Raw genomic sequence first — 23,556 nt, 5'->3', positions numbered from 1 at the left:
CATAAATAAATAAAATCTTAAAAAAAAAAAAAAGAAGCAAACGCTTTCTTCAAATGCAAACTGACAGGTAAGTATAATAAATAAAGCAGATAAGAGAGAAGCTGCTCTAGTTGAAAATGAGGTGGTAAAGATGGATGGGTTAGGTGTTTCCCCACCCCCTCCAAAATCTGAGGCTGACCCCCTTCTATGCCACTTCTAGCGCTCCATGGGATATCCGCTGAAACAAAAACTCCGTGCTACCTGACGGCAGACAAGTAAGGAGACTGGGGTAGAGCACTGGGGGTGGCAGAGAGGAAGAACTTGGAGCAGACGGTTCCCATTCTTCCTAACACTGAGAAGTTTATGAGTCGAATATTCTAGAGCACAATTAGTACCTCCACAATGCCCACGGCGAACATGCATGAGTGTTCAGAGCTCTAGTTATGGTTTAGAAAACACCGACAGTCTTGAACGCCATTCCTCATTATCCATCCGTGTGTGTGTGTGTGTGTGTATGTGTGTGTGTGTGTGTGTACCAGTGTACCATAAAATAAAGACCTCTTTCTTGCTTTTTATCCTCCAGATAAATTACCCAATACTTCCTGTGCCTTATCAAAACAAGACTTTCAGAATCATGACCTTTGATCAATGCACGATCTTAGAATTTCTTCTGCATCATCAAAGACTAAATTATATTCAAAGTGGCTTTAGTGCTAAATGTATTTTATTATACAGCACTTCTTTGAAAAGCCATCAATGTCTATGAGGTAGAGTTACTCAGAGTCTCTTCTTATCTAGTAGACATTTAGTTTCTAATATTTTAGATAAAAGGGAATGTACTAACCCTTGTTAGAACACTATTATTTCACAGCTCCTCCCGCTCCTAAAACGCCCTCAAATTTCGGCCCTCTTCGCCTTCTCTACCACACTTGGTAAAGTTTGCATCATATTTTATTTTGCTTTCTTGCACTGGCCATGTTCTTTTTGATCAGCTGTTTCCCCTTTGGGCTTTTTAATTGACTGTGTTTTTTCCCGTGTTAATAAATACAGCATATGCTTTCAGCTAATCACTAAGACGACCCACTTCAAAATCATACATTTTAAAAAATGAATCCATGTGCTTGTGCTTAAAGACATTTTGATAGAGACTTCACATGCCTGTGTTTAACACTGACCTGCTGCCTTAGAAGCTTGCTGTATAATTGTCATCCTGGAATTTCTTTTTATTGCACTGTTTCTTGGCTCTCAATCTTCCTTGTTTTTCTCATTCTTGGATTCCTTCTATTTTTGGTTTTCCTGAACCACACTCTCAAGTAACTTTATTTTTTTCTTCAGAAGCGGGTGTAGATATTAAACTTCCTCAGACCTTAAGGGCCTGTCTAAAATGTTTTTTTCCTTTTTTTTTTTTTTTTTTTGGCTTCTTGACCTTCTTAAAAGTTTTCCTGGATATAAAATACTATGTTGAAAAAAATCTTCCTTCAGAACTTGGAGACACCGCTCCATTGTCCTCTAGGATGTGGTGTTCGTAATGTCATGTATCCTTATGGTTTCTTTTTCTATTTTCCACTGACCCCCAGAAGCTTTTAGGGTCATGCTTTTATCACTATTTTTATGAAATTTTAATTATGTGTCTCACTGTGGGCTTTTCTGTGCTCACCCTGCTGGACATTTATTGAGCTCTTTAGTAAAGTTGAAGATAGGATCTTATTGAACCCTGAGGAGTTTTCTTCTACTATTTCTTTGGTTATTTCCTTCTCTCCATTTTCTTGCTCCATCTTCCTGGAACTCTGATTAGGTAGATTTTCAACTTACTACATATGATCTTCTGTATCTCTTTATTTTCTTTTTTATTTTCTCTCTTTTCTCAAGTGTATTTAATAAATGGCATTTTTAATTTTCAAGAATGTTTCTTTTTCTTTGCATGCTCCTTTTCGTAACATCTTATTCTTATTTTATGCATGCAATATTTTCTCAAATCTCCCTGAGGATTTTAAATAGATTTCTTCTTAACTTATATTCCCTGAATTATCTCTTTTTCCTCTGGGGTCTTTTAAAAATTATGACATTAGGTTTCTCTATCATGAGTCATTGGTTTCTTCAAATGCCATGTAATCTTAAGTTGTACATTTGAACTTAAAACTATGAGAACATTTATCCAAAGGATACAAAATGCTGATTCAAAGGGGCACACGCACCCCAGTTTATAGCAGCATTATCAACAATAGCCAAATGATGGAAAGAGCCCAAATATCCATCAACTGATGAATGGATAAAGAAGATGTGGTACGCACATACACAATGGAATATTATCGGGCAATCAAAAAGAATGAAATCTTGCCATTTGTAACAATGTGGATGGAACTAGAATGTATTAGGCTAAGCAAAATAAGTCAGTCGAGAAAGACAAATGTCATATGATTTCACTCATATGTGGAATTTAAGAAACAAAACAGATGAACATAGGGGAAAAGAAGGAAAAACAAAATAAGATAAAAACAGAGAGGGGGGCAAACCATAAGAGACTCTTAAATATAGAGTCTGAGGGTTGCTGGAGGGGAAGTGGGTAGGGGGATGGTCTAAATGGGTGATGGGCATTAAGAAGGGCATTTGTTGAGGCGAGCACCGTGTGTTATATGTAAGTGATGAATCACTAAATTCTACTCCTGAAACCAATAGTACACTGTATGTTAACTACCTTGAATTCATTTTTTTAAAAGATTTATATATTTATTTGAGAGAGAGAGAGAGCACACAAGCGGGGGGGGGAGGGGCAGAGAGGGAGAGAATTCTCAAGCAGACTCCCTGTTGAGGGGGGAGCACGACTGAGGGCTTGCTCCCAGGACTCTGCGATCATGACCTGAGCCAAAATCAAGAGTCAGATGCTTAACTGGCTCAGCCACCCAGGTGCCCCTAACTTGAATTGAAATTTCAAAAAAGAAAAGAAAGAAAGAAGGGAACAGTTTCATTTTTTAAAAGTAGTTGATATTAATTTCCCTCTGGAACTATGTAGATCTTTCTCCATCTGAGAGGGAAAGCATATCATTCATGAGGGAGCTTTCTTTTAGGGGGGTGAAGGGACAGAAATAAGGGAGGCAGTTTGGATATCTCCCTTGAAATCAAAATAAAGAATATAGGGCACCCAAGAAGCACAATAGGACTCCAGACCTTTCAATTTCTTTATAGAGCCTTTCTTCTGTTCTAAAGAAGAGGTAGTCCCTCCACATGGGCGTGCAGGGAGTGGGATATCTATAATAGCTATTTTTGACCTAGTATTTCTATTCATCATTCTGAATTCTAGCCCACTTCCTGATCCAACTCTTTGTACCCGATAGCACCTAGCTCAAAATCCCTCCACCTTCAGAAGCTGTTCAGTGACCTCTTCCCCTTCTGTGTTGTGAGTGGTTGCATCCCCCACTATTTCCTCTGTCAAAATAACCCCTTATGTTGCCAGGCTTTCAAAACTTTGTCCAAATCTCTGGTCAATCCTTGGCCCTTTATCCCCCTTTTAGTTCTATTATAGATGTATTCCCTTTTATACTTCTTTACTGTCATTCCAGTGAGGTTTGGGAAGCAAAAGTGAAGCCTGCCATCCTGAAGGAGACTGAATGAATTTTAGATAAACCTCATTCTACTGAAGTCTGCTCCAAGGGAAAGAGAATTATAGAAAGGAGTCAGGCTATTTATGCTAATTTTTATGTAGTAGCTCTTTCTCTCAAGTTCTGTTTTCAGAAGTTCCCTTGGCATTCTAGATACTAAAATGCTGGTTGGCATACTCTGTGACTAAATAATACATGATCCAAGTTTAATAAGTGTACACAAATGTTCATTGTTATTAAACTACACATACCACACAATTCAAAGCTGTATGCATATGTTTAAAAAGTTGACAGTTTACAAAGTATTCATATATATCTTGGTTGAGCCTCATTACAAGCCTTTAAGGTAGGTATCTCAGGTTACACTGGATGCTTCATAGCTGTGAAGACAAATGAGACTGGTTTGTTTCTAGTCTTGTTCCAGTTAACTCGCTAAAAACTAGCTTCATCTTCTACAAACTACTTAACCTTTCTTACACCCGATGTTCTTATTCGTGAACTTAGATTAATAATGGTGTCTCCCTCAAAGGGTCATAAGAAACGAGAATACCTCTAAACACTTAGAACACGTCCTAGCACATCATAAGTGTTCAAGAAATATTAGCTATTGTTGTTGTTATTATTTTCTTCATAATTTTCTCTTACTCCCTTCTACAGATGACAAAACTATGTGCCATTAGTCAGGTCACTCTTAGACTCAGTTAATAAGAAACAGACCCCGGATACGAATTCATGTGTTCTGACTCCAAATTCAAGTTATTTCCTTTACACCATATTGTTTCAACATGCTAAGAAGATTAAAGATTAAAGCTGGGAATAACCATAAAATTCTCTTTCCTCTCCTTAACCACTAACCAAAAACGTGGTGCTATGCAAATTCGATGGATAGAAGGGGGAGTGATCTATTTAAAATAGACATTCAATATCCATTATCTGTGCTTTCTCAACACGAGCCTATTAAATCTTTGTCGCAATGTGTTGCAGTTATTGAGTAAACAGTTGCCCCAGCTAAGGGACTAGATCATTCATTTTTGCATTCCCGAAGCAATATCAACAAAATTTGTGTAACATTTCAAGTTCAAGGATATTTGATTAAAGGTACTTAAACAGAGGGGCATTAGTGACAATACCAAATCTATATACTCACTTCCACATACTTGGGTCCTCTAGAGACAGTGAACTTAAATGGTGAGACTCACTGCGTGGACTTTTTCAGAAAGATCATGCCTTTACTGTTCTTCAGATCTCAGATGAGCTGAACTACCAGCGCATCAATACATAGAAGGTAAACGTTTAAACAGACAAACAAAATGATTGGAGGCCCAAGGGTTAAGAACCCGCTAACACACTAGTGGTTACTCTTACTTCTGATCCTGAAAGATTTAGGATATGGATTCTAGAATTCCTTTGTTTTTGTTATTTTTCTTTAAATTTTTTTTCCTCTGCTCGCATGATGCTTACACACACCAGAATGTTTGCACGCATTCTTTCCAAAGCCTCAGAGCAGTGGAATCAAAGCTTCCCAGGGCATGGAAGTTTTATTTGTGGCAGGAAGAAAACAGATGGGATATAAACAGGTTTGGATACCCCAGGGATATTAATGGTATTGCATGAAAATAAGTAAGTATTGCTAAATAGCATGCATGCTACTTTTATTCTTCTCCATCATACTATTTTTCAAAATCCAGTGTCACAGACAGAAGATAATTTTTAGGGCTAGAAGAAGAAGACAGAAAATTAAAATATTTATTTTTTTCTTCCTTATCGCGGGGCACCAGAAGGGCATAGATTAGAGTCTTGGAGTTGATACACCAAAACTATATACAGCACTCAAACTATGATACACCTTTAGTGAATTTCAGAGTTAACAGGGAGCCCAACATGGGGCTCCATCCCAGGACCTGGAGATCATGACCTGAGCAGAAGGCAGATGCTTAACCATCTGAGCCACGCAGGCACCCCAAAAAAGTCTTTTTTTAAAAAAATAAAAAATAAAAAGAAGGGAGCTGATATTTCTTTGTTGTTGGTTGGACTTGAGATTGTCCTCGGTCAGTGTCCACACAGGGGGTCATTGATCGGAGTCTGACAAACTAATGGGCCAGAAATCCCCAATACATTGTGGATAAAAAGAGATCTGGGGGGCGCCTGGGTGGCACAGTGGTTAAGCGCCTGCCTTCGGCTCAGGGCGTGATCCCGGTGTTATGGGATCGAGCCCCACATCAGGCTCTTCAGCTATAAGCCTGCTTCTTCCTCTCCCGGTCCCCCTGCTTGTGTTCCCTCTCTCGCTGGCTGTCTCTATCTCTGTCAAATAAATAAATAAAATCTTAAAAAAAAAAAAAAAGAGAGATTTGGGAGTCCCACAGGACCGGAACAATAGGCTGATTAAGCTCCAACAGAGCTAACTGGTGAAGGGCAGCCCTGGCCTTCCCAGGTCCTACGCCAAGAGTTGGGGGCGGGTGGGGAGGGGATCCTGTCAAAGTAATCCCTAATGCTTTAGAGCGGGTGTCGGGCCCCCCGTTTATTTCTCACTGAGAACTACCCTTTCTTACTAGCTTTGCATGCCACCCTGCCAAGAAAAAGCCAGTAAGGACACATCTCTGACACTGCAGTAGCTGCAGATGGCGATAGATGACTCATTTCTGAGGACCGGACAGAGAGGTTGCGGTTTAACATGAGATCACTCCAAGCTCAGCATTTCTAATGCTAGAGGTCCGTCACAGGTTGGTTTCCCTAGGAAGCCGACTCAGAGAGTTATTCAAGGGGCTCTTGGGAGCAACACCAGTAGGAGGGAGGGGAAGGACGAGGGACTGGGCTGAAGGAGAAGTCTAGCTGTGATGAAGTCTCAGGGCTAAGTCTCGGCCAGCTCCGCAGGGAGCTCTGAAGCTGGAATGGCCTTTCAGAGTTGTCCTGAGTTGGGTCCAAAGGAACAGGCCCCTTAGAAGCTTATGCTGATCAGTCATTGGGTTTGGATCACCACAGGAAGGAAGTGTGAGCTTGAGCCAAGGGTTTCTCTTCAGCCCAGGCCGTCCTGGGGAAGAGCGGGCTGACAGCTGAGGGCTGTGTGCAGAGGGCACATTCAGCAGCTGTGATGCTAAAGGGGGTCCGGACAGGGGATCACAGCGCTCCCCATGAGGTCCAGCTCTAATGCAGCTAGGTCTCAGTTCAAGCACCCAGCATGGCCTGTGATGTGAAGAGCATGCTGGCTCCTGGGATGCGTCCTGCCTATCCGCGAGCTGCAGAGTCTGCCCTGGTTCGATGCCAGGTCTCTGATTGATCCTACAGCCCCATGGAGAGCTCCAAGAGGGCGCTAACAATATCAAAAAGAATATTAAATACAGGCAACGGTGCCTGGCCCTATTCTAAGCCCTCTTCTTGGGTGACTTCATAGACGTCCTCCCAACAACGCCACGATGTGGGTAGTTTTGCATCTCACAAATGAGGAAGCTCAGGGGACAGAGCAGAAGGGCCCACGAGTGCCTCTTCTGGCCTCCCTCGGAGAAGATGAGGAATTCAGGGCTAGTGGGTTGTCCCGGGTACACCACTGATGTCTTTTTTTTTTTTTTTAAGATTTTTTAAAAGAGAGAGAGCGTGGGGGTGGGGAGGGGAGAGGGAGAGGGACAAGCAGGCTCCCCACTGAGCAGGGAGCCCGAGGCGGGGCTCGATCCAAGGACCCCGAGATCATGACCTGAGCCGAAGACAGATGCTTCACCGACTGAGCCACCCAGGTGCCCCTTCCCTGCACCGTCTTTATGCTCAGGTGCCCTGAGAGGAGCAAGGTACCACCCTGCACAGCCAAAAAAGCCAGAGAGGGTATCCAGTGCTGGTCTGTGGGGAGGCTTTGTAAGAAAGGACAGACGCTCCCTGAAGGCTTTCCTGAGTTCCAAATGCAAGAGCAAACCCCTAAATCAATTTGAAAACACATTTCAGTCTGCATTCAATTTATGTTCCCCATATACAAAAGGAGAGACCGTATGGCTATGTACAAACATCGCTTCCCCTTGGCTTCGTAAGCCCTGGCCCATCTTTTGGTCTCTGCAGCTTATGAGACATAGACACCTACCTCTCCGATGTGGGTTGGAACAAAGCATCTTGAAGGCCCCCTCCAGCTCTAAAAATTGTACATTGCCATCAAAGTCCATAGTAACTAATAAAGAGACTTCAGAAGAAAAAAAAAAAGGAAACGTTCTGAGAATATCAAATAACTGAATGTGGTTCTTACCTGTGGTTTGGATTCAGGAGACAGAATTAATTCCTTTCTTTCATAAACTTGGCGCTGTCCTGGAAGTTTCAAAGCATTTTAAAATTAAAATGTAGACTCGCTTTACATCTAAATCCTGCTTCCTGTCCTCCCATTTCATCTCCTACTTTGCAAACTTAGTGGCGATGAAAACACCAAGGACATCTTCAAAGAGAAGGTCACTTGAAGCACCTGCCACTCAAGCCTTGCTTTTTGGGAGAGTCACCTTTTCCCTTCGTGTTCACCTGTGTCCCTCAGCTCCTGGCGCTGGGGCTTGAGGGGACACAGGGGATAAGACGTGTTCGAGTGTGCGCAGCTCCCGTCTCCAAGAGGCCTTCAGTGTGCCGGGCGAGAAGGGAGAGGCTCAGCTATATCTTATGCTATTACAGAAGATGCTCAGCACTTTAACAGGTGTAGAGAAAATGTGTGCACAAGAGAAAAATAATACTAGCTGCCGTTGATTGGATACTTACTAGAGGCCATGTGTTTTACTAACATCTTTTCATGTAATCATTCCAACAACCGTGAATGGAAGGTTTTATTTATTATTATCCTCATTTGATTGTGAGGAAACTCGACTCAGAGGCGTGACAAGCTTCGCTTCGGGTGACTCAGCTAATATATGGGACAGCCCGGATTCAAATCTAGAGCTTTGCGACTCTAAGTCCGTTCCTGTCCATTACTATACTTTTCTGCCTCCCCCAAGGCAGGCACCCACTAGTCTGACTCAGGGGTTTGAGGTGTGGTTTGCTGAATGTGGAAGACTGAGTAGAAGACATAGTAAAAGCAGGAAGACATAGGGACGCCTGGGGGGCTCAGTCGGTGAAGCGTCTGCCTTCGGCTCAGGTCAGGATCCCGGGGTCCTGGGATCGAGTCCAGCATCGGGCTCCCTGCTCAGTGGGGAGCCTGCTTGTCCCTCGGCCTGCCACTCACTCTGCTTGTGCAGTGTACCAACAACTGAGTGTGTGTGCGTGGGTCGGTGGGTGAAGACAGTGTCCAGGAGGTGAGGAGGAAGGACTAGAGAAAGAGTAGCATGGGGTGAGGAGGGGACAGACTGAGTACAGCTGTGATCTGAATCGGACTACCTGTGGCAACTTCTGAGCAAACCTGCACACAGTCCTGCCATTCGACGTGGTGAATGTGCGCAAAATTGTACACATATCACACACACACACACACACACACACACACACACACACACACACACACACACACAGTAACAGTGAGGTCTGCCCCGCAGAGTTGAGCTCAGCTCATTACAAAGCCATATTGTAGAGGAGTGATTCTTAAATTTGAACAGCGATGAGAATCCTCTGCGAAGCTTGTTACAGCACCCATGGTCCCAGCCCCAGAGAAGCAGATGCTGTAAGTCTGGGGCTGGTCCCAAGAATGCGCATTTCTAACCAGCTTCCAGGTCCAGCGGGGCTCACTTGGCTGGGAGCGAAAGGTGAGAGATTTGGCATTTGAACACTAAAATCATTCGCTTCCTTCGGGGCCTCTCTACAACACTCTGGCACAGCGTGGAAGTGGCCTGGCGACAAGGCCAAGCTCTCCACTGATCTGGCAGCCCCCTGAAGACAGGCACTGGGTCTCTGCATTTAGTACATGAACAAACAACTTAATAAATTATCACTGAACTGGTGTTATTCCAGACCTGGCAAGAATTAACCATCACATCTGTTCTTCCTGGAGCAAAGGATTAGGTGCTTTCTTAGGTTTGGGGGCGGGGGGGAGGGGAACCTCACTCACAAATAGCATAAGGAAATGACAACATGCCATTAATAACCCAGAAGCAGCTGTATCTGTTTTAGGATTTTTCCATCTGGGCATTACAAACCACAAAAGCAACTGTTTTTCCTCCACAAAGAACATATTTTTTTTTAACAGCACACTTTCCGAAAGGACATTCCTTCTGTTGCATTTTGATCTATCGTGATTTAATTTAAAGTTTGGAGATGGGGTCCGACCTTATCTATCACTGGCTGAGCTGTTGTCTCATGGAAATGCAGTTTGAAACTCATTAATAAGGTAGCCTGTATATTATAACTTAGAAGCTCTGGGTTATCACTGATGCTTTGCAATTGCTATGGAAACCGGGTTCATATGCACCTTTCAAAGAGTCTGTTTTAAAACAGAGGGGAAAAAAAGGGAAGAGGAAAAAAAGGCTCCTTGAAAGAATAAGGTATTAGTACCCAACATGCATAGGCAGGTTTCGCGATGCAAAACCGCTCTGCCTACACAGTGATAAAAACAATTCTTTATATTTTTTAGGAGCTAATAATGTATAACCTTGTATTAGAGAACTGTGTTTATACTGGTGAGGAAGAATGCCTCCGACAACATCCCCCCCCCCGCGGCACGCACACGCATATGCACGCGCGTGCACACACACACACACACACACACACACACAATTTTCAGCTTTCCCCAGACTTTTCCCAGACTGCATCCTTAAGTCCTCCAAAAGCCCCTGCACGTGCAGCTTTAGCTGCTGAAGCCCAACCAGTGTGGACACTGGCAGAGAGCTCAGCCTCTTCGCCCCTACCCCTGAGGTGTATTGGATGCTGCCTCCATTGCTTATGGACTGAATTTCCCCATGAGGAAATGGTAGCACTAACTTGATCAAGGGTCTTATAAAAACAAATTCTGGTTGTCTTCCCCCACAAATCTGGGTTTTGGAGGCTCCATCCCTCACATCTCTCCTTGCCCACATTTCTCCCTAATGATCCTATTAATCCGAGTCTGGTATTGTGCTGGGTAAATGAAAATGTGAACACTCACCAACGTGGAGGGGGAGACTCAGCCGCCACCTGAGAGTGGGGCAGGGGGGCACAGCCAGAGAACAGGGGCGCCTGGGTGGCTCAGTCGGTTAAGCGTGCCTTCGGCTCAGGTCATGATCTCGGGGTCCTGGGATCCCGAGGGCTCCCTGCTTAGTGGGCAGTCTGCTTCTCCTTCTGTCCCTCCCCACCCCCACTTGTGTGCTCTCTCTCAAAAAAAAATTAATAAAATCATAAAAGAAAAGGCCAGAGAATGGGGGTGGGGGGTGTTTGATGACAAAGGTCAGAATTGGCTTCTGAGTGGTGTGGCCCTACACACACATCATCTCACTCTTACTGCCAAATGTCTGTCTTTCCAGCCACCTCATTTTGTCTGCATTTGCTCTTCCGTCCTCCTTACTTTTGTCCCCACTCACCAGTCTCTAGCTAAGGTGCCCCCTCTAGAGACTTGGTTTGTCCCCTGGATAGCACAGGAGTCACAGGACTCAAATCATTTATAAGACAGACAGGAATTGGCTCAATAATCCAAGAAGGGGACATACAATTGTGAACACATTAGAAAAATCCAAGAGGGTTATGGTCTTGAATGCTGGTGTTTCTTACCCTACAAAAATATTTTCCTATAAAACTTGGCTCTTTCATCTTCTTTTTTCTTCCCTCTTTCCCTCTCTCCTTCCCGTCTGCTCCTCTCCAGCCTGACTCGCCTCCCTTCCAGCCACTCCCCGGGCCTTCCCCATCTTTCCTCCCCATCAGGTGGGGCGTGGAGGACTGACGGTAGAGGGATACGCACCTCTCAAACCAGCACCTGCCCTGACCCAGGGTTTCAACAATGGGCACCAATGTTCCAGAGCAGGACAATATAGCTCCATAGAGCCCATCCAACAAAAGGAAGCACGGTTTATAGTCCATATTTTACATAACTGCTTAACTTCTGAGACGAAGCATCTGTAATGCCTCATTCAAATAAGAGAAAAACAAAACTCCCAGCATCATTTTGTGGTAAAGGATTCTCCAAGCGGACACCCCACTCTCAATGCACCACCATTTGTCAACCCCTCTGATCCTCGTCTCTCTGTTTACTGCCCCACTTATGACTCCTTCTCTGGCTTTCCCCTAATCCCCTCTGCTCTCCTCTTCTAACCCTGAACACACGTGAGCTGGGCCTCCTCTTCTCTTTTTTTTTTTTTAAATGATTTTTTATTATATTATGTTAGTGACCATACAGTACATCCCCGGTTTCCGATGTAAGGCTCGATGATTCATTAGTTGTGTATAACACCCAGTGCACCATGCAATACGTGCCCTCCTTACTACCCATCACCAGCCTATCGGGCCTCCTCTTCTCTTGAACCCGAACAGATCCTGAGGGCTGGGTTCCCTCTGTGCTCATGTTCAGACAGAAGGAACTCAGAAGAGAGCATCTCTTCTGAAGGCTGGTGCTCACCTCGCAGGCATCTAGAAACTACCTACTGGCTTTCAAGTCGTTATGTCACCTAAACAAGGACCCCGCCCCTCTTTGAATATAGGCATCCTCGCTCCTGGAAGGCTTCATAAATGATCCTTTCAGAACCATACGGGTCTCCCCCACTTGACTCAGACCTCCTTGGGGGCAGAGGCTGTGTTTCATTCGTCTTTTTCTCCCAGGCGTGACTACTGCCCCTGACGCATGGCCATGCTTGGTAAATGCTTGTTCACTGGTTGAAAGTCACATATGCTCCATTCATCTCTGTTTGAGTGACTGAGGTTCTTCACTGAGCACAGACTCAGAGCAGAGGGTGGGAGGGAGTAGCACGTGCACCTGGGGCTCAGGGCGGTGTGTGTGTGGGGAGGGGGCAGCTCCTAGATTGGAGAATGTTCTGCTAAGACCACTCCCACTTTATAGCTGTACAGAGAAGCAGCCCCTGCTGCATTGTCGGGGTAGACATATGCGCTTAGGGGGTGTGCAGGAAGAAGCCTCAGTCCCATCAAGGACCTGAATAGAGTCAACGTTGTACAGTAGGGGGGAATGACTCTGCCAGACAGGCCTGGGTCTGAATCCGGATTCCATCATTAAGCAGCTGTGGATTTGGACAAGTTACGTTAAGTTCCTTTATTTTAAATGTCCTCACCTCTAAAATGGGAAAAATAATACTATTTCAAAGGACCGTTGGCATAATTGAGGGAGACAGTGTTTTTGAAGCCCTAGTACAGTGTCGGACACATCACGTATACTCAGGAAATGGCAATTATTAGTCATAGTACTGGTAGTGGTATTGATATAATTATTTGGTTGGGTGGAAAAGAGAACTATCCTCTTCCTCATCATTCCTTCAGTAAGATTTTGTGTCCTTCTTATGACAGTTCAGAGTTGACGACTCATTGAAAGCCAGTCATAACTTTTAGAGCTAGTGAACTCAATCCTTCATTCTTTTTTTTCCCCTCATTTTTTTTTCTCCCCTCCTTCCCAATTCCTCACTCTGGCTACCTCTTTCTCTCCTTTCATTTTTATAATGATCCCCAATTTTTTTAAAGATTTTATTTATTTATTTGTCAGAGAGAGAAACAGCCAGTGAGAGAGGGAACACAAGCAGGGGGAGTGGGAGAGGAAGAAGCAGGCTTCCCAGCGGAGGAGCCCGATGCGGGGCTCGATCCCAGGACTCCAGGATCGCGCCCTGAGCCAAAGGCAGACGCTTAACAGTTGAGCCACCCAGGAGCCCCAATGACCCCCAATTTTGACCCACTCCCTTCCCAATCAATACTCGATACCACATTCTTTGTTTATTCTAAGGTATGAAAGGCTGCTAGGCACCTATGATGTTATTCCCAGGGGATATTTGCACACAAAGAACAGAATCCTTTAACTGAAAATATTAAGATCCTTCTAGTTCAGTGTTTTTCAAATTACAGGTTGCAATTTAAAGGGACCAATTTAGTGGCTCCTGACTACCATTCTTTTATATTATTGTGCCTTATTACATGTTATTTAGTGTACTAATGCAGAGGGAAAAAATGCAAACAATTTCAAAGTCTAGAGGGACATGTAATTGCTTTAACCTTCAAGGGGAAGTTACTCTTACTTAACAATCCATTTATACAATTATGTGTCCCAGGTTTTAAATAACTAGGCCTGGTGAATCTCAGACTGAAAAAGGAGTAAACAAAGGCTGACATGAGAGGAGTTACTAGAGGAGATGAGACTGATAAAGAGTTGGAACTGGAACAGAACGTTCTCAGACTCCTTTCACCAAAGGAAACTTCATAACTTAAATAATAAAAGTCCACTTTCTATGGGCACCTCGGTGGCTCAGTTGGTTACACATCTACCTTCGGTTTAGGTCATGATCTCGGGGTCCTGGGATCAAGCCTGCCTGTGCTCCCTGCTCGGTGGGGAGTCTGCTTCTCCCTCTGTGGTATCTCTTGCTCTCACTCTCTCTCAAATAAATAAAAATGAAATCTTTAAAAAAAGCAATATTTAAAAAAAAAAAGAAAAGTTCGCTTTCTATACAGCCCAATACTATGTCACTGACTTAGGAAATCACAATTTAGAAAAAAAATATATCTTTCTGGATTACATTTGACTAGGGTACCAAAAGCACCATGCATAAAAGGAAAAATTGGTAAGTCAAACCACATCAAAACTAAAAACTTCTGGGGCGCCTGGGTGGCTCAGTCGGTTAAGCGTCTGTCTTTGGCTCAGGTCATGATCTCAGAGTCCTGGGATCAAGCCCCACGTTGGGCTTTCTGCTCAGCGGGGAGTCTGCTTCTCTCTCTCCTTCTGCCTGCTGCTCCCCCTGCTTGTGCTCTCTCTCTCAAATAAATAAATAAAATCTTTAAAAAAAAACCTAAAAACATAACGCAGACCAGAAGTCTCCGTAAGAGGATAAAATAAGGTACAGATTATAAGAAAAGATGTGCAAATCAAAGAACTCTCAAAACTCAACAGTAAAAGCCAATAATCAAACTAGAAACTGGGCAAATGACATTTCATGGAAGAGGATATGCAGATGGCAAATAAGCACGTGAAAAGATGTGTAACATCATTAGCCATTCATGAAATGCAAATGAGGACATCAGGACACTTATAAAAATGACTTAAAAATAGTGACAATACCAAATGTTGGTGAGGATGCAGAGAAACTGGAATGCTCATATACGCTGGTGGGAATGTAAAATGGCACAGCCACTCTGGAAAACAGTTTGGCAGTTTCTTAAGAAACTGCAACCACCATACAAGCCGGCAAGTGCACTCCCGGGCATTGATCCCAGAAAAGTGAAAACTTATGTTCACACAAAAACCTGTGCACGAATGTTCATAGCAGCTTCTTTTGTAATACCAAAACCTGGAACCAGTCCAGATGTCCTTCAATGGATGACTGGAGAAGCAAAGGTGGTACATCCCAAAAGGTTATATACTGTATGATTTCAAGGCCAGAACATTCTTGAAATGACAAAACTCTAGAAATGGAGAACAGATGTGGCTACAAAAGGGCAACATGAGGGATCCTTGCGGTGAGGGAATGTTCTGTACCTTGATCATATTAACGTCAATATTTGGGTTGCAGTGTTGTGTTATAGTTTTGCAACATGTCACTGGGATATAAAGATTTATAAGAAATAATATGTTTGCTCACCCAAATGACCCAAATTATAGTACTCAGATATATTTGGACTTCATCCACAGTTCCCTGAAAACACTTCAGAGCCATAAAGGTGAAATGGGTGTCTTGCTGTTAATGAAAGTGACTTTTGGGCCCCACCGAAGGGCAAGGCCTGGTTGCCAGGGGAACCAACCATGTCACTATAGGGTTGAAACTTTCAGCCCTGCCCCCTGACCTTGGGGGAGGGGAGAAGCTGAAGGTTGAATTAGCCAATGGCCAATGACTTAGTCAATCCTGACTATGTCATAAAGCCCCCCCAAAACCCCAAAAGGACAGGGTTTTTTGGTCCTTTTTTTTTTTTTTTTTTTGGAAAGCTTTCATGCTTGGGGAACCAGAATGCTTCCATGTGCCACCAAGCCGGGATCCAAGCTCCATGACAACAGAAGCTCCTTTGTTCAGGACCTCCCCCTGTGTGTGTCTTCATCTGGCTATCAATTCATATCCTTTAATAAACTGCCAAATGTAACTGTTTCCCTGAGTTCTGTGAGCTGCTCTAGCAAATTAATCAAAGTTCTTTGTCCTTGGAACCTGCAATTTGTAGCTGGTCGGTGAGAAGCAAAGGTGACAGCCTAGGGTAGTGAGTGGTGTCTGAAGTGGGAGCAGGATTGAACCCTTAACCTGTGGAATTGGATGCTATCTTCAGATAGCGTGAGAACCGCTTGCTGTGTGTGGGGGAAGCCCCTCCTCCCACATTGGAATTGGGTCTGGGAACCCTAAAAGAGTTACCACTGAGGGAAGCTGGGTAAAGAGAACTCAGGAACTCTCTGTATCATTTCTCACAATTGCATGTGAACCTACAATTATCTCAGTAAACCTCTAAATTAAAAAAAAAAAAAAAAAGGAAATACACACAGGAAAAACCTTTGGGCTTACTTCTGTCCAGGAGCTATAATCATGTCACTGGTTGCAAAGGAATCTGTCATAAAAGAAAAGCTCAGTTGTTTTCTCAAAGCTAACTAGGTCAAACAATAAACTAATAATAGCAAGTTATTTAGCAAGCTATAAACCAAAAAGGTGTAAAAACTTGGCAGCTGAATTTTTTTTCCTACTTCTCCACACCTCAGAAGACTGTCTAGGCCGTAGTGATCGAAGTAGAAATAACATTGTTTCAACAAATGATAGAATATTTGAGACAAGGAAGGGTCCCCAGTGTCTTGAGAATCCACGATACTCCATAAAGGGTCGTGTGAGTATCTGTCGGGAGGATTGAGGAAACAAAGGGTTGAGGATAAGACCCTTATGAGAAGGGAGTACTGAGATACTAGATTTTTAAAAAATATTAACATTTAATCTGCCCACCTGGTGTACAAGACACAGTCCGAATAGACACTGGCACAATTTTAACCCAGTAATTCGTGAAAAAGAACTATTTCTGTTGAGAAAAAAAGGTAGCATTTCCTTGTAAGCACTGAAAGAAAATTAAGAGAAAATGTAAAGGTACTAAGCTCAGGAAATGGAACAAATCACTCTTAAAACACCTCCCCCTCCCCAATTAAACAAGCAAATCACCCTAAAGCCAGTCGATGGAGAAAAAAAAAAAAAACCAACCAACCAACCAAGCCAGCACATCTACAAGTGAATAAAAATGAGTCCCCTTTAACATCTAAAAAGCTCTATAATATATACAGTAATCAATAGTTTAAAAGCCACGCGATTTTAAATTGCTATCAGTATTTGCCGCAAAGAACCACGCACAGAAATATCGAGCAACCGTTTTGCCGTTAGTGTATTATTTTCTAAGTTCACCATTGAATTATGGAGGTACAGTTTAACTGATAGGTATTTTCAGTACTGGAAGCCTCCTCTCGACAGAGCAAGCAGCAGCGTGTTGGACTAGCAGTTCGTAGCAGTTCGTAGCAGTTCGTAGCAGTTCATAGCAGTTCGTATGCGGCAAGCGATGGCAGGGCTGAGCAGGTGTTGTCTATGCGCCGAATGACTGGGTTTGCAGTTCGTCACTTGTAGGGCCTTCATCCGATTCTTCTGCGGCAGTGTTGTCTTCGTTGTTGTCACCATGTAGAGTTTCTTCGTTGTCATCCTTGTCTTTCTCTTGCTGAAGGTCTTTGGAGATCAGTTGTCTTGCCAGCTTGAGGTTCAGGCCTTCGTTGTAATGTAGCTTCCTTTTCATTTCGAACTGCCGCTGCTTTTCTTGCTTGTCGAGAAGGATCTTGCTGCTGTGTGCCCTGTCACTCTCCGGCTCTCCCAACTGGCAGTTCAACTCCAAGGTACCACTGGCGGCGAATTTCTTGGCTAAGATGTCCGGGGTCATGGCTTCCTTTGCTTCAAAATCATTTACGGGATCTTCTCCATCGTCTTGCGGGCTGAAATAGGGGCTGCTGGGCTCGTTGATCTTCATTAAGTCGTAGTCTCTGTAGGCTGTACGGTGTGTTGCCAGGATGTTGGATTCGTCCCATTTCTGGGACTTCTTTCTATGGACCTCTTGGATTGTTCCTCCCGACTGCTGGGCAGAGCTAGCCACGGAGGAAGTGGTGGAGCTCTTGTTCTTCAGTATCCCCTTGATGGGCCGGTGTGAGGCGGTGGAGGCCGCCATGACTGCCTGGGGAGCCAAGGGCCGCCGCGGGAGGGTTGGGCCGCCGCAGCCGCCTGCCCGCCCTCCAGGCTGAAGCGGCAGCACGGTCTGTTCTGGGCACTGGTTGCAACGGCCTAAGAGCTTCACCAGGGTCCAACGTCACAAAAGGACACTGCAGACGACGCCACAGAGGCGGCCGCTGCCGTCATGGCCACCGTCATGGCCGCCGTTACTGCCTCCCGGCCCATGCTGGCTGTTTTTGTTTTAAGGAGTAATATGCCAAATATCCCTGCGTTACACACGAAACAGGGAAGCGCTGTTTTGCGAATTTCTATATAGCCTGTTTGCGTACCAGAGGCTATGTAAAATGTATGTCTTACTGTGGGTCCCGGTCAAAAATCTGAGTCACTACTTTGGTTGGAAAGATTGAAGGTGTAGGTGCTACAAGGTGATTACCTTCTGCTCCTACCTTCTGTCGCCATGCACACTTCCCTCTCCCCTACCTACCTGCACACACACAAAACCCCTGGTCTTCTTCTCACGCTCCGCCTCTTGGTTAATGGCCCCAATATCCAGTCACTTACACCAGCTGGGCACCTGGCATCGTCGCCCGCGCCTCACTCTCCAATCCAGCCCTCAGGCACTGGCCTAAATATTTCGAGAAGCTCTCCAATTCTCTCTCCCACCACCACCCTGTTTCAAGTCACCACCGCCTCTTGTGGGGACTACAGCCACAGCCTTTGAACTGCACCCCCCCCATAACCCCCCCTGCTGCCTTCCAACCTCTTATCCACCCTCTAGCCAGAGCGGCTTTTCAAAAACACCCATCAAATCTTGTCACATCTCTCTTTCAAACCCCTTAACAGCTGCCCATTTTCTGTAACAAAAAGACCCAAATCCAGAAGAGGCCAAAAAAGGCAGCTCTCTGAACTGCTCGGACATATATCTGGAGCATTCTTCCCCTGAAGTCTCCCCACCCTACCTCCACCTTTCAATTCTGTCTTTTCCGTGCCAAGAACATCCATTTCCCTTCCTGTCCCAGAGGTCTTTTCAGTTTTCAGCTCAATCATTATTGCCTTATTTGGGCCTGTTTCCCCGGACCCCAGGGCAGGGAGGCCTTCCTGTGCTCTCATGGCCTCTCTTCCTCTCCTTGGCAGTTGCGACTGTGCACACAGATGGTACCTCCAAGAGAGGAAGGAAGATGTCTTTTGCTGACCATCGTCTCTAGCTCTATATCTTCACAACATGATGCTGTACCTGGCACATAGTAGGTATTACAAAAATATTAAGTGAATAATAAATGAGAGGTGATGGGGAACTGGAAGAACGAGATGTGTGAATAGAGAAAAAAGGACTCCAGAGCCTTTACAATGAGTTACAATTTGTCCAATCAGTCACGTGGGGGGGGGGGGGACCAAACCAAAAACCCGTATGTGGAATTTGGAAGCTGTTATAGGAGTGACTTTGGAACATTTTGTCCTTCACAGGCCTCATATTTCACAGGCAGTGACATTCTTCTAAAAAACAAAAAGGAAATTAAGATCCAGTTTCACATTCTCCCCTCCAGGTAGCATTCACAAGATTTTTTTTTTCCCTTCTGATAACATTTTGCTTCCTCTTCTCTCCCTCAAGGTCTTTCTGCATTTTCGAAACACAAAAGCAAAAGCATGAAAGAACCATAAAACTTTTACAAGGGTCTTAAGCACCTTGAGTTCGAGTTGTCCTGTATTCTCCAAAGTCCTACTAACTTCAGGAACTCTGCAATCACTTTAAAGCTGTGTTATTCATCTTAGAAAAAGAATTTCCTGATACCATACTCTTTGGAAAAAAAAAAAAGCTGTATTCTGTGGTGAGGGCTTTCAGGGATTCAAAAGCTGATATTCAAGGCTATTGGAAAACCCTCTGGTATGTGAGGGGAGGAAAAAAACAATCTTCATTATTCAGAACTACTCCAGGCTACCCTTTTAAAAAGCCTAACTGCAAGGCAACACAGAACAGCACAAATGTGGTTAGTCCTCCTGGCTGGTAGTCACAGTGGGTCTGTGCATGTTTAGTTGTAAACAGGATGTTAAAGGGAGATGCTGATTCCAGTGCATCGGAATTTTGCTTTTGTCCGTACACAGCACCCACCCCCACATACTGTGATCTGAATATACAAGCTGCTCAATATATAATGAGTCAGCGATCCGGTCGTTCTTGCACTTTCTGAAATTCATCTTTCAGTAGCACAAAGGCAGTTCATGCTGGGCCAGGAGCACTGTGATTGTGACCTATTACATGGGCCACAAACAACATAGTTTAAAGAAGGAAACAGCCAGGCCTGACAGATTTCAGTTGTACGTTATGTAAAAGTACTCCTTTTTCACCTACCATTCGCTCGTTATCTGCTTAATTAAAGAAAGGCACCTTAAGGAAAACCCAAGTTTTGAGTTCTTGTCATCAAACTAAAAATTCTCAATCTCAGCAACGCTACCACAAGCTTGAGTTAGAAAAGATCAGCAGGCTTTTCAATATTCCTCTTTCTTTACCCCACTCACTCGTTATTGCCCTAGGACAAGAGCTAAGCAGGTATGTCTGAGGCTCCTTCACGCGCACACACACACACACACACACACACACACACACACACACTCCAGAGCTAACTAAAACTTTCCCAGTCAATGATACATTATATGAGATTTAGATACACTCCTAGAAAGTCCTTTCAACACATATTTAGCGACCATCCACTGTATTTCCAAGAGCAGAACTTTCATTTCAAATTCACAAAAAGCAAAGTGGTGTTTTGGTGGTCTTCCATGGGTTAATGTTTAATAAATACATCTAAATATCCATGCTGTTCTATCATCACAGTTTTAAAAAAACATTTAAAAAATATTACTGATATTTAAAATCTCATTTGAACCCTCTGATGTTTGCACAGGATCAGAGTATTCTGCAGAGCACTGATGGACTCCACAGCTTTGTGTCTTCCCCGAGAATAACCTTTTCCACGGAGACATTCTCAAAGTGTTGTAAGTATGGGGTTGGTTTGAAGGGAGAACCAAGCCGGAACAAAGAAATTCTCAACTAAAGGTGGAAACACCTAAGAAACCAAGAGTTCCCACCAACAAGGCAGGTATCCCAGATGTCCCACTGGTTGCCATTAGTGAGAGATTAGTAAAACTCTGAGAAGGCGGTGGGCTATTTTGGGACCAATCATGCTACTGGAAGTGGGGATTAATACTAGTTTATCCACGTGGTATCTGAAGTCATGCATCAGTTTATCCAAGAATTATCCACAGTACTCGGAGAATTATGTTAGATACTGTGTGGTATGAAAACAAATGTGCTCTTTGGTTTTGAATCTCTGTGTCTTGCCCAATTTCTCTCTCTCTCATATTCCAAACCCAGGTTTCTGACATTCTACTAAAAATCCATTTCTTAGATTGGGTTCCCTTACAAACCAACCCTGAGACAAGGATTCGAGCGCAAGTAGTCTATACTTCGGAAGAGATTTGCAGAAAACATTGATAGGGGAGTGGGAAAGTCAGACAGGGGAGCGCAGGAGACAAAGGGCGCATCACCAAAGCAGTCCCTCCTGTGGGCAACTCGAGCTTAATCCTGCTGCGAAACTGGGAGTCAATGAGGAAGAGCGACCCCCATGGCTCACCTCCACCTCATGGGTGAGGGTGCTCGAGTATATTTACGCATCAACTGCTGTCATCTTTACTTAAGAGGGGCATTAACTCCCTGCACGTTGGATTCCTGCTGGAGCACTGGGAGTGGATGGCCAATGTGTTACTTCATCCTCTTGTTGGCTTCCTCCCATCCCTTTTCACAAACCTTCTCCTGCTGTCCTGCTCCCTGGGCTCACAGTCCGAAATGAAAGTCTCTCTCCAGATCTGCTTTTACAGGCAGAACCCAGGCTAAGACAAGGATTGTGCATTTTATCTTCAGTTCCCCCACACCTAACACATACTTGACACCTGTCCAAACTCTGGCACATGCCCGTGTTTCTGTAAAGTAGGTGAATGAACTGAGGAAAGTGGACAAAAACCTTTTGAAAGGAGGAGTCTGACAGTATGGGCAGATCTAGAGAGGTTTGGTGAGGTGACACTTTTCTATCTTTCTCATTAAAAGTTTGAAAACAGTAGAACTTTTCTTTTCCAAATGAAATATTACATAGAACTCCAGAATAACGACTGGTAACATTGGAACTAGAAAGCAATGGAGTCGGTCTGAGTGAAGAGGGGACGCCAGAGTTATCATCACTTGGCACCTCAGAGGTGGTTCCTGAGGCATCACCGGGACCTGAGGAAGGAGGCCGATTTGAAAACCACCGTGAAGGTGAGTTGTTGCCCAAAGCATGAGTGTTTGGTTATCCCACGTGTTGCTTTTCTGAGTGGTCACTTGTCTTGAGGAGATTTTCTACTGCAGTGATTGACAATCATAGTCATTGAGAGCAGGTCATAAAGGAGACAGGACATCACTGAAAATGTCTGATGTAACACAGTAAACATCAACTTAGCCCCCCCCCCAAGGGGATAATCTAGTTCGGGAATATTAAATGAAGAGAAAGATCATCAGTGGGCATGTCTGCCAGGAGTTATATAGAAAGTAGAGGCAAAGATATCAGAAAACAGGCCTTTGCAGGGATCGGCTGAAGAGTTTGTAAGAGAGAAGTGTTCTTCCCGTTCCCTAAAGGACGCTAAGACATTTCATTGGAAAATGAAAGGTGGTTCCTCTTCTTACTCTTGACCCTGCTTGGTCAGGGAAGGAGCTATTGATAAAAATAGAACATGGTTTTACCAATCAATTATTTTCATATATACACATAAAATTAGATTCCAGAAAGTATTATTTTGGCTTAGATGGAAATCCTGAAAGTTGTATCAGCCAAGTTCAGGAGGCAGAGATGGGAAGGGGGTTTGGATCTAAACTTGAGGAGAAAGGGGCACCTGGGTGGCTCAATCAGTTAAGCGTCTGCCTTCAGCTCAGGTCATGATCCCAGGGTCCTGGGATCAAGCCCCGCATCAGACTCCCTGCTCAGCGGGGAGCGTGCTTCTCCCCCTCCTTCCCGCTTGTGCTCTCTCTCACTATCTCTGTCTCTCTCAAATAAATAAATAAAACATTTTTTGAAAAATAAATAAACTTGGGGAGGTATCTGATTTGGATAAGAGACATGTGCTGGAACCCCTGACTCCCACCACTTCAAGAAAGGGTGTGTAGCAAATGGGAAGTGCACTGCCACAGCAGTCCCAGAGGACTCGTTGCCTAGTGGAGAAGATTGAGGATCAAAAAGGTATGGTGGCTTGTTCAGGATCACGCAGACAGTTAGTGGCACAGCTTGCACTAAAAATCCAGGTCTTCTGGGACCACTATGGCAGTGCACTTGCCCACTTGCTACACACATCTTCTAGAAGTGGTGGGAGTCGGGGTCCCTGCAAGTGTCTCACATCCAAATCAGATACCTCCCCAAGTTTAGATCCAACCCCTTCTTATCTCTGCTTCCTTGGCCTGCACCATTCTCCAGTAGCACTGGCACTTGGAAAGAACAAAAGAAACAGCAAAACCACCATTTCAGAAGGATTAAAATCCTGAACCTTGTGTCCTCTGGGTAGCAGCTAAAATATGAGGTGCAAGCTCAGCTTGAGGCACAAGTGGAAAAGTTTTTTGGGCAAGGAATCAATAGGCCAGCTGACCAAGTTTTCTAGTTCTGGATGAACCATAGTCAAATTAGAAAAGCAATAATGTGATCCCAGGCAGCAAAATTCAATTTTGCCAACAACACTGAGATTCCTTGAGGCAGCCCTTTAAAGAT

At 44.2% G+C, this 23,556-nt stretch overlaps 1 protein-coding gene and 1 long non-coding RNA gene across 2 annotated transcripts in view; both read right to left on the bottom strand.

The window, feature by feature from the left end:
• Nucleotides 1-7,794: 7,794 nt before the first annotated feature.
• The window catches only part of LOC148106976 (uncharacterized), a 511,020-nt gene continuing 495,258 nt past the window's right edge, over nt 7,795-23,556 (bottom strand). The window contains exon 13 of the long non-coding RNA XR_015723363.1: nt 7,795-7,853. This is a non-coding gene — a long non-coding RNA (uncharacterized LOC148106976). The remainder of the gene's footprint in view (nt 7,854-23,556) is intronic.
• PPP1R2C (PPP1R2 family member C) lies at nt 17,148-17,977 on the bottom strand. The gene has a single exon (XM_045788945.2). The coding sequence runs from the start codon at nt 17,772-17,774 to the stop codon at nt 17,148-17,150; it is 627 nt and encodes a 208-aa protein (XP_045644901.1). The 5' UTR covers nt 17,775-17,977.

This window comes from Ursus americanus, chromosome X (genome assembly GCF_024610735.1).
Source record: "Ursus americanus isolate L20-20 chromosome X, mUrsAme1.1.p, whole genome shotgun sequence".
Classification (NCBI taxonomy): Eukaryota; Metazoa; Chordata; class Mammalia; order Carnivora; family Ursidae; genus Ursus; species Ursus americanus.
Note: the sequence above shows the minus strand (reverse complement) of the source record. Positions and strands in the feature narration are given on the sequence as shown.

Bases quoted from the DNA above. Each gene is read 5' to 3' on its own strand.
- PPP1R2C (XM_045788945.2), bottom strand. From the start codon at position 17,774: ATGGCGGCCTCCACCGCCTCACACCGGCCCATCAAGGGGATACTGAAG.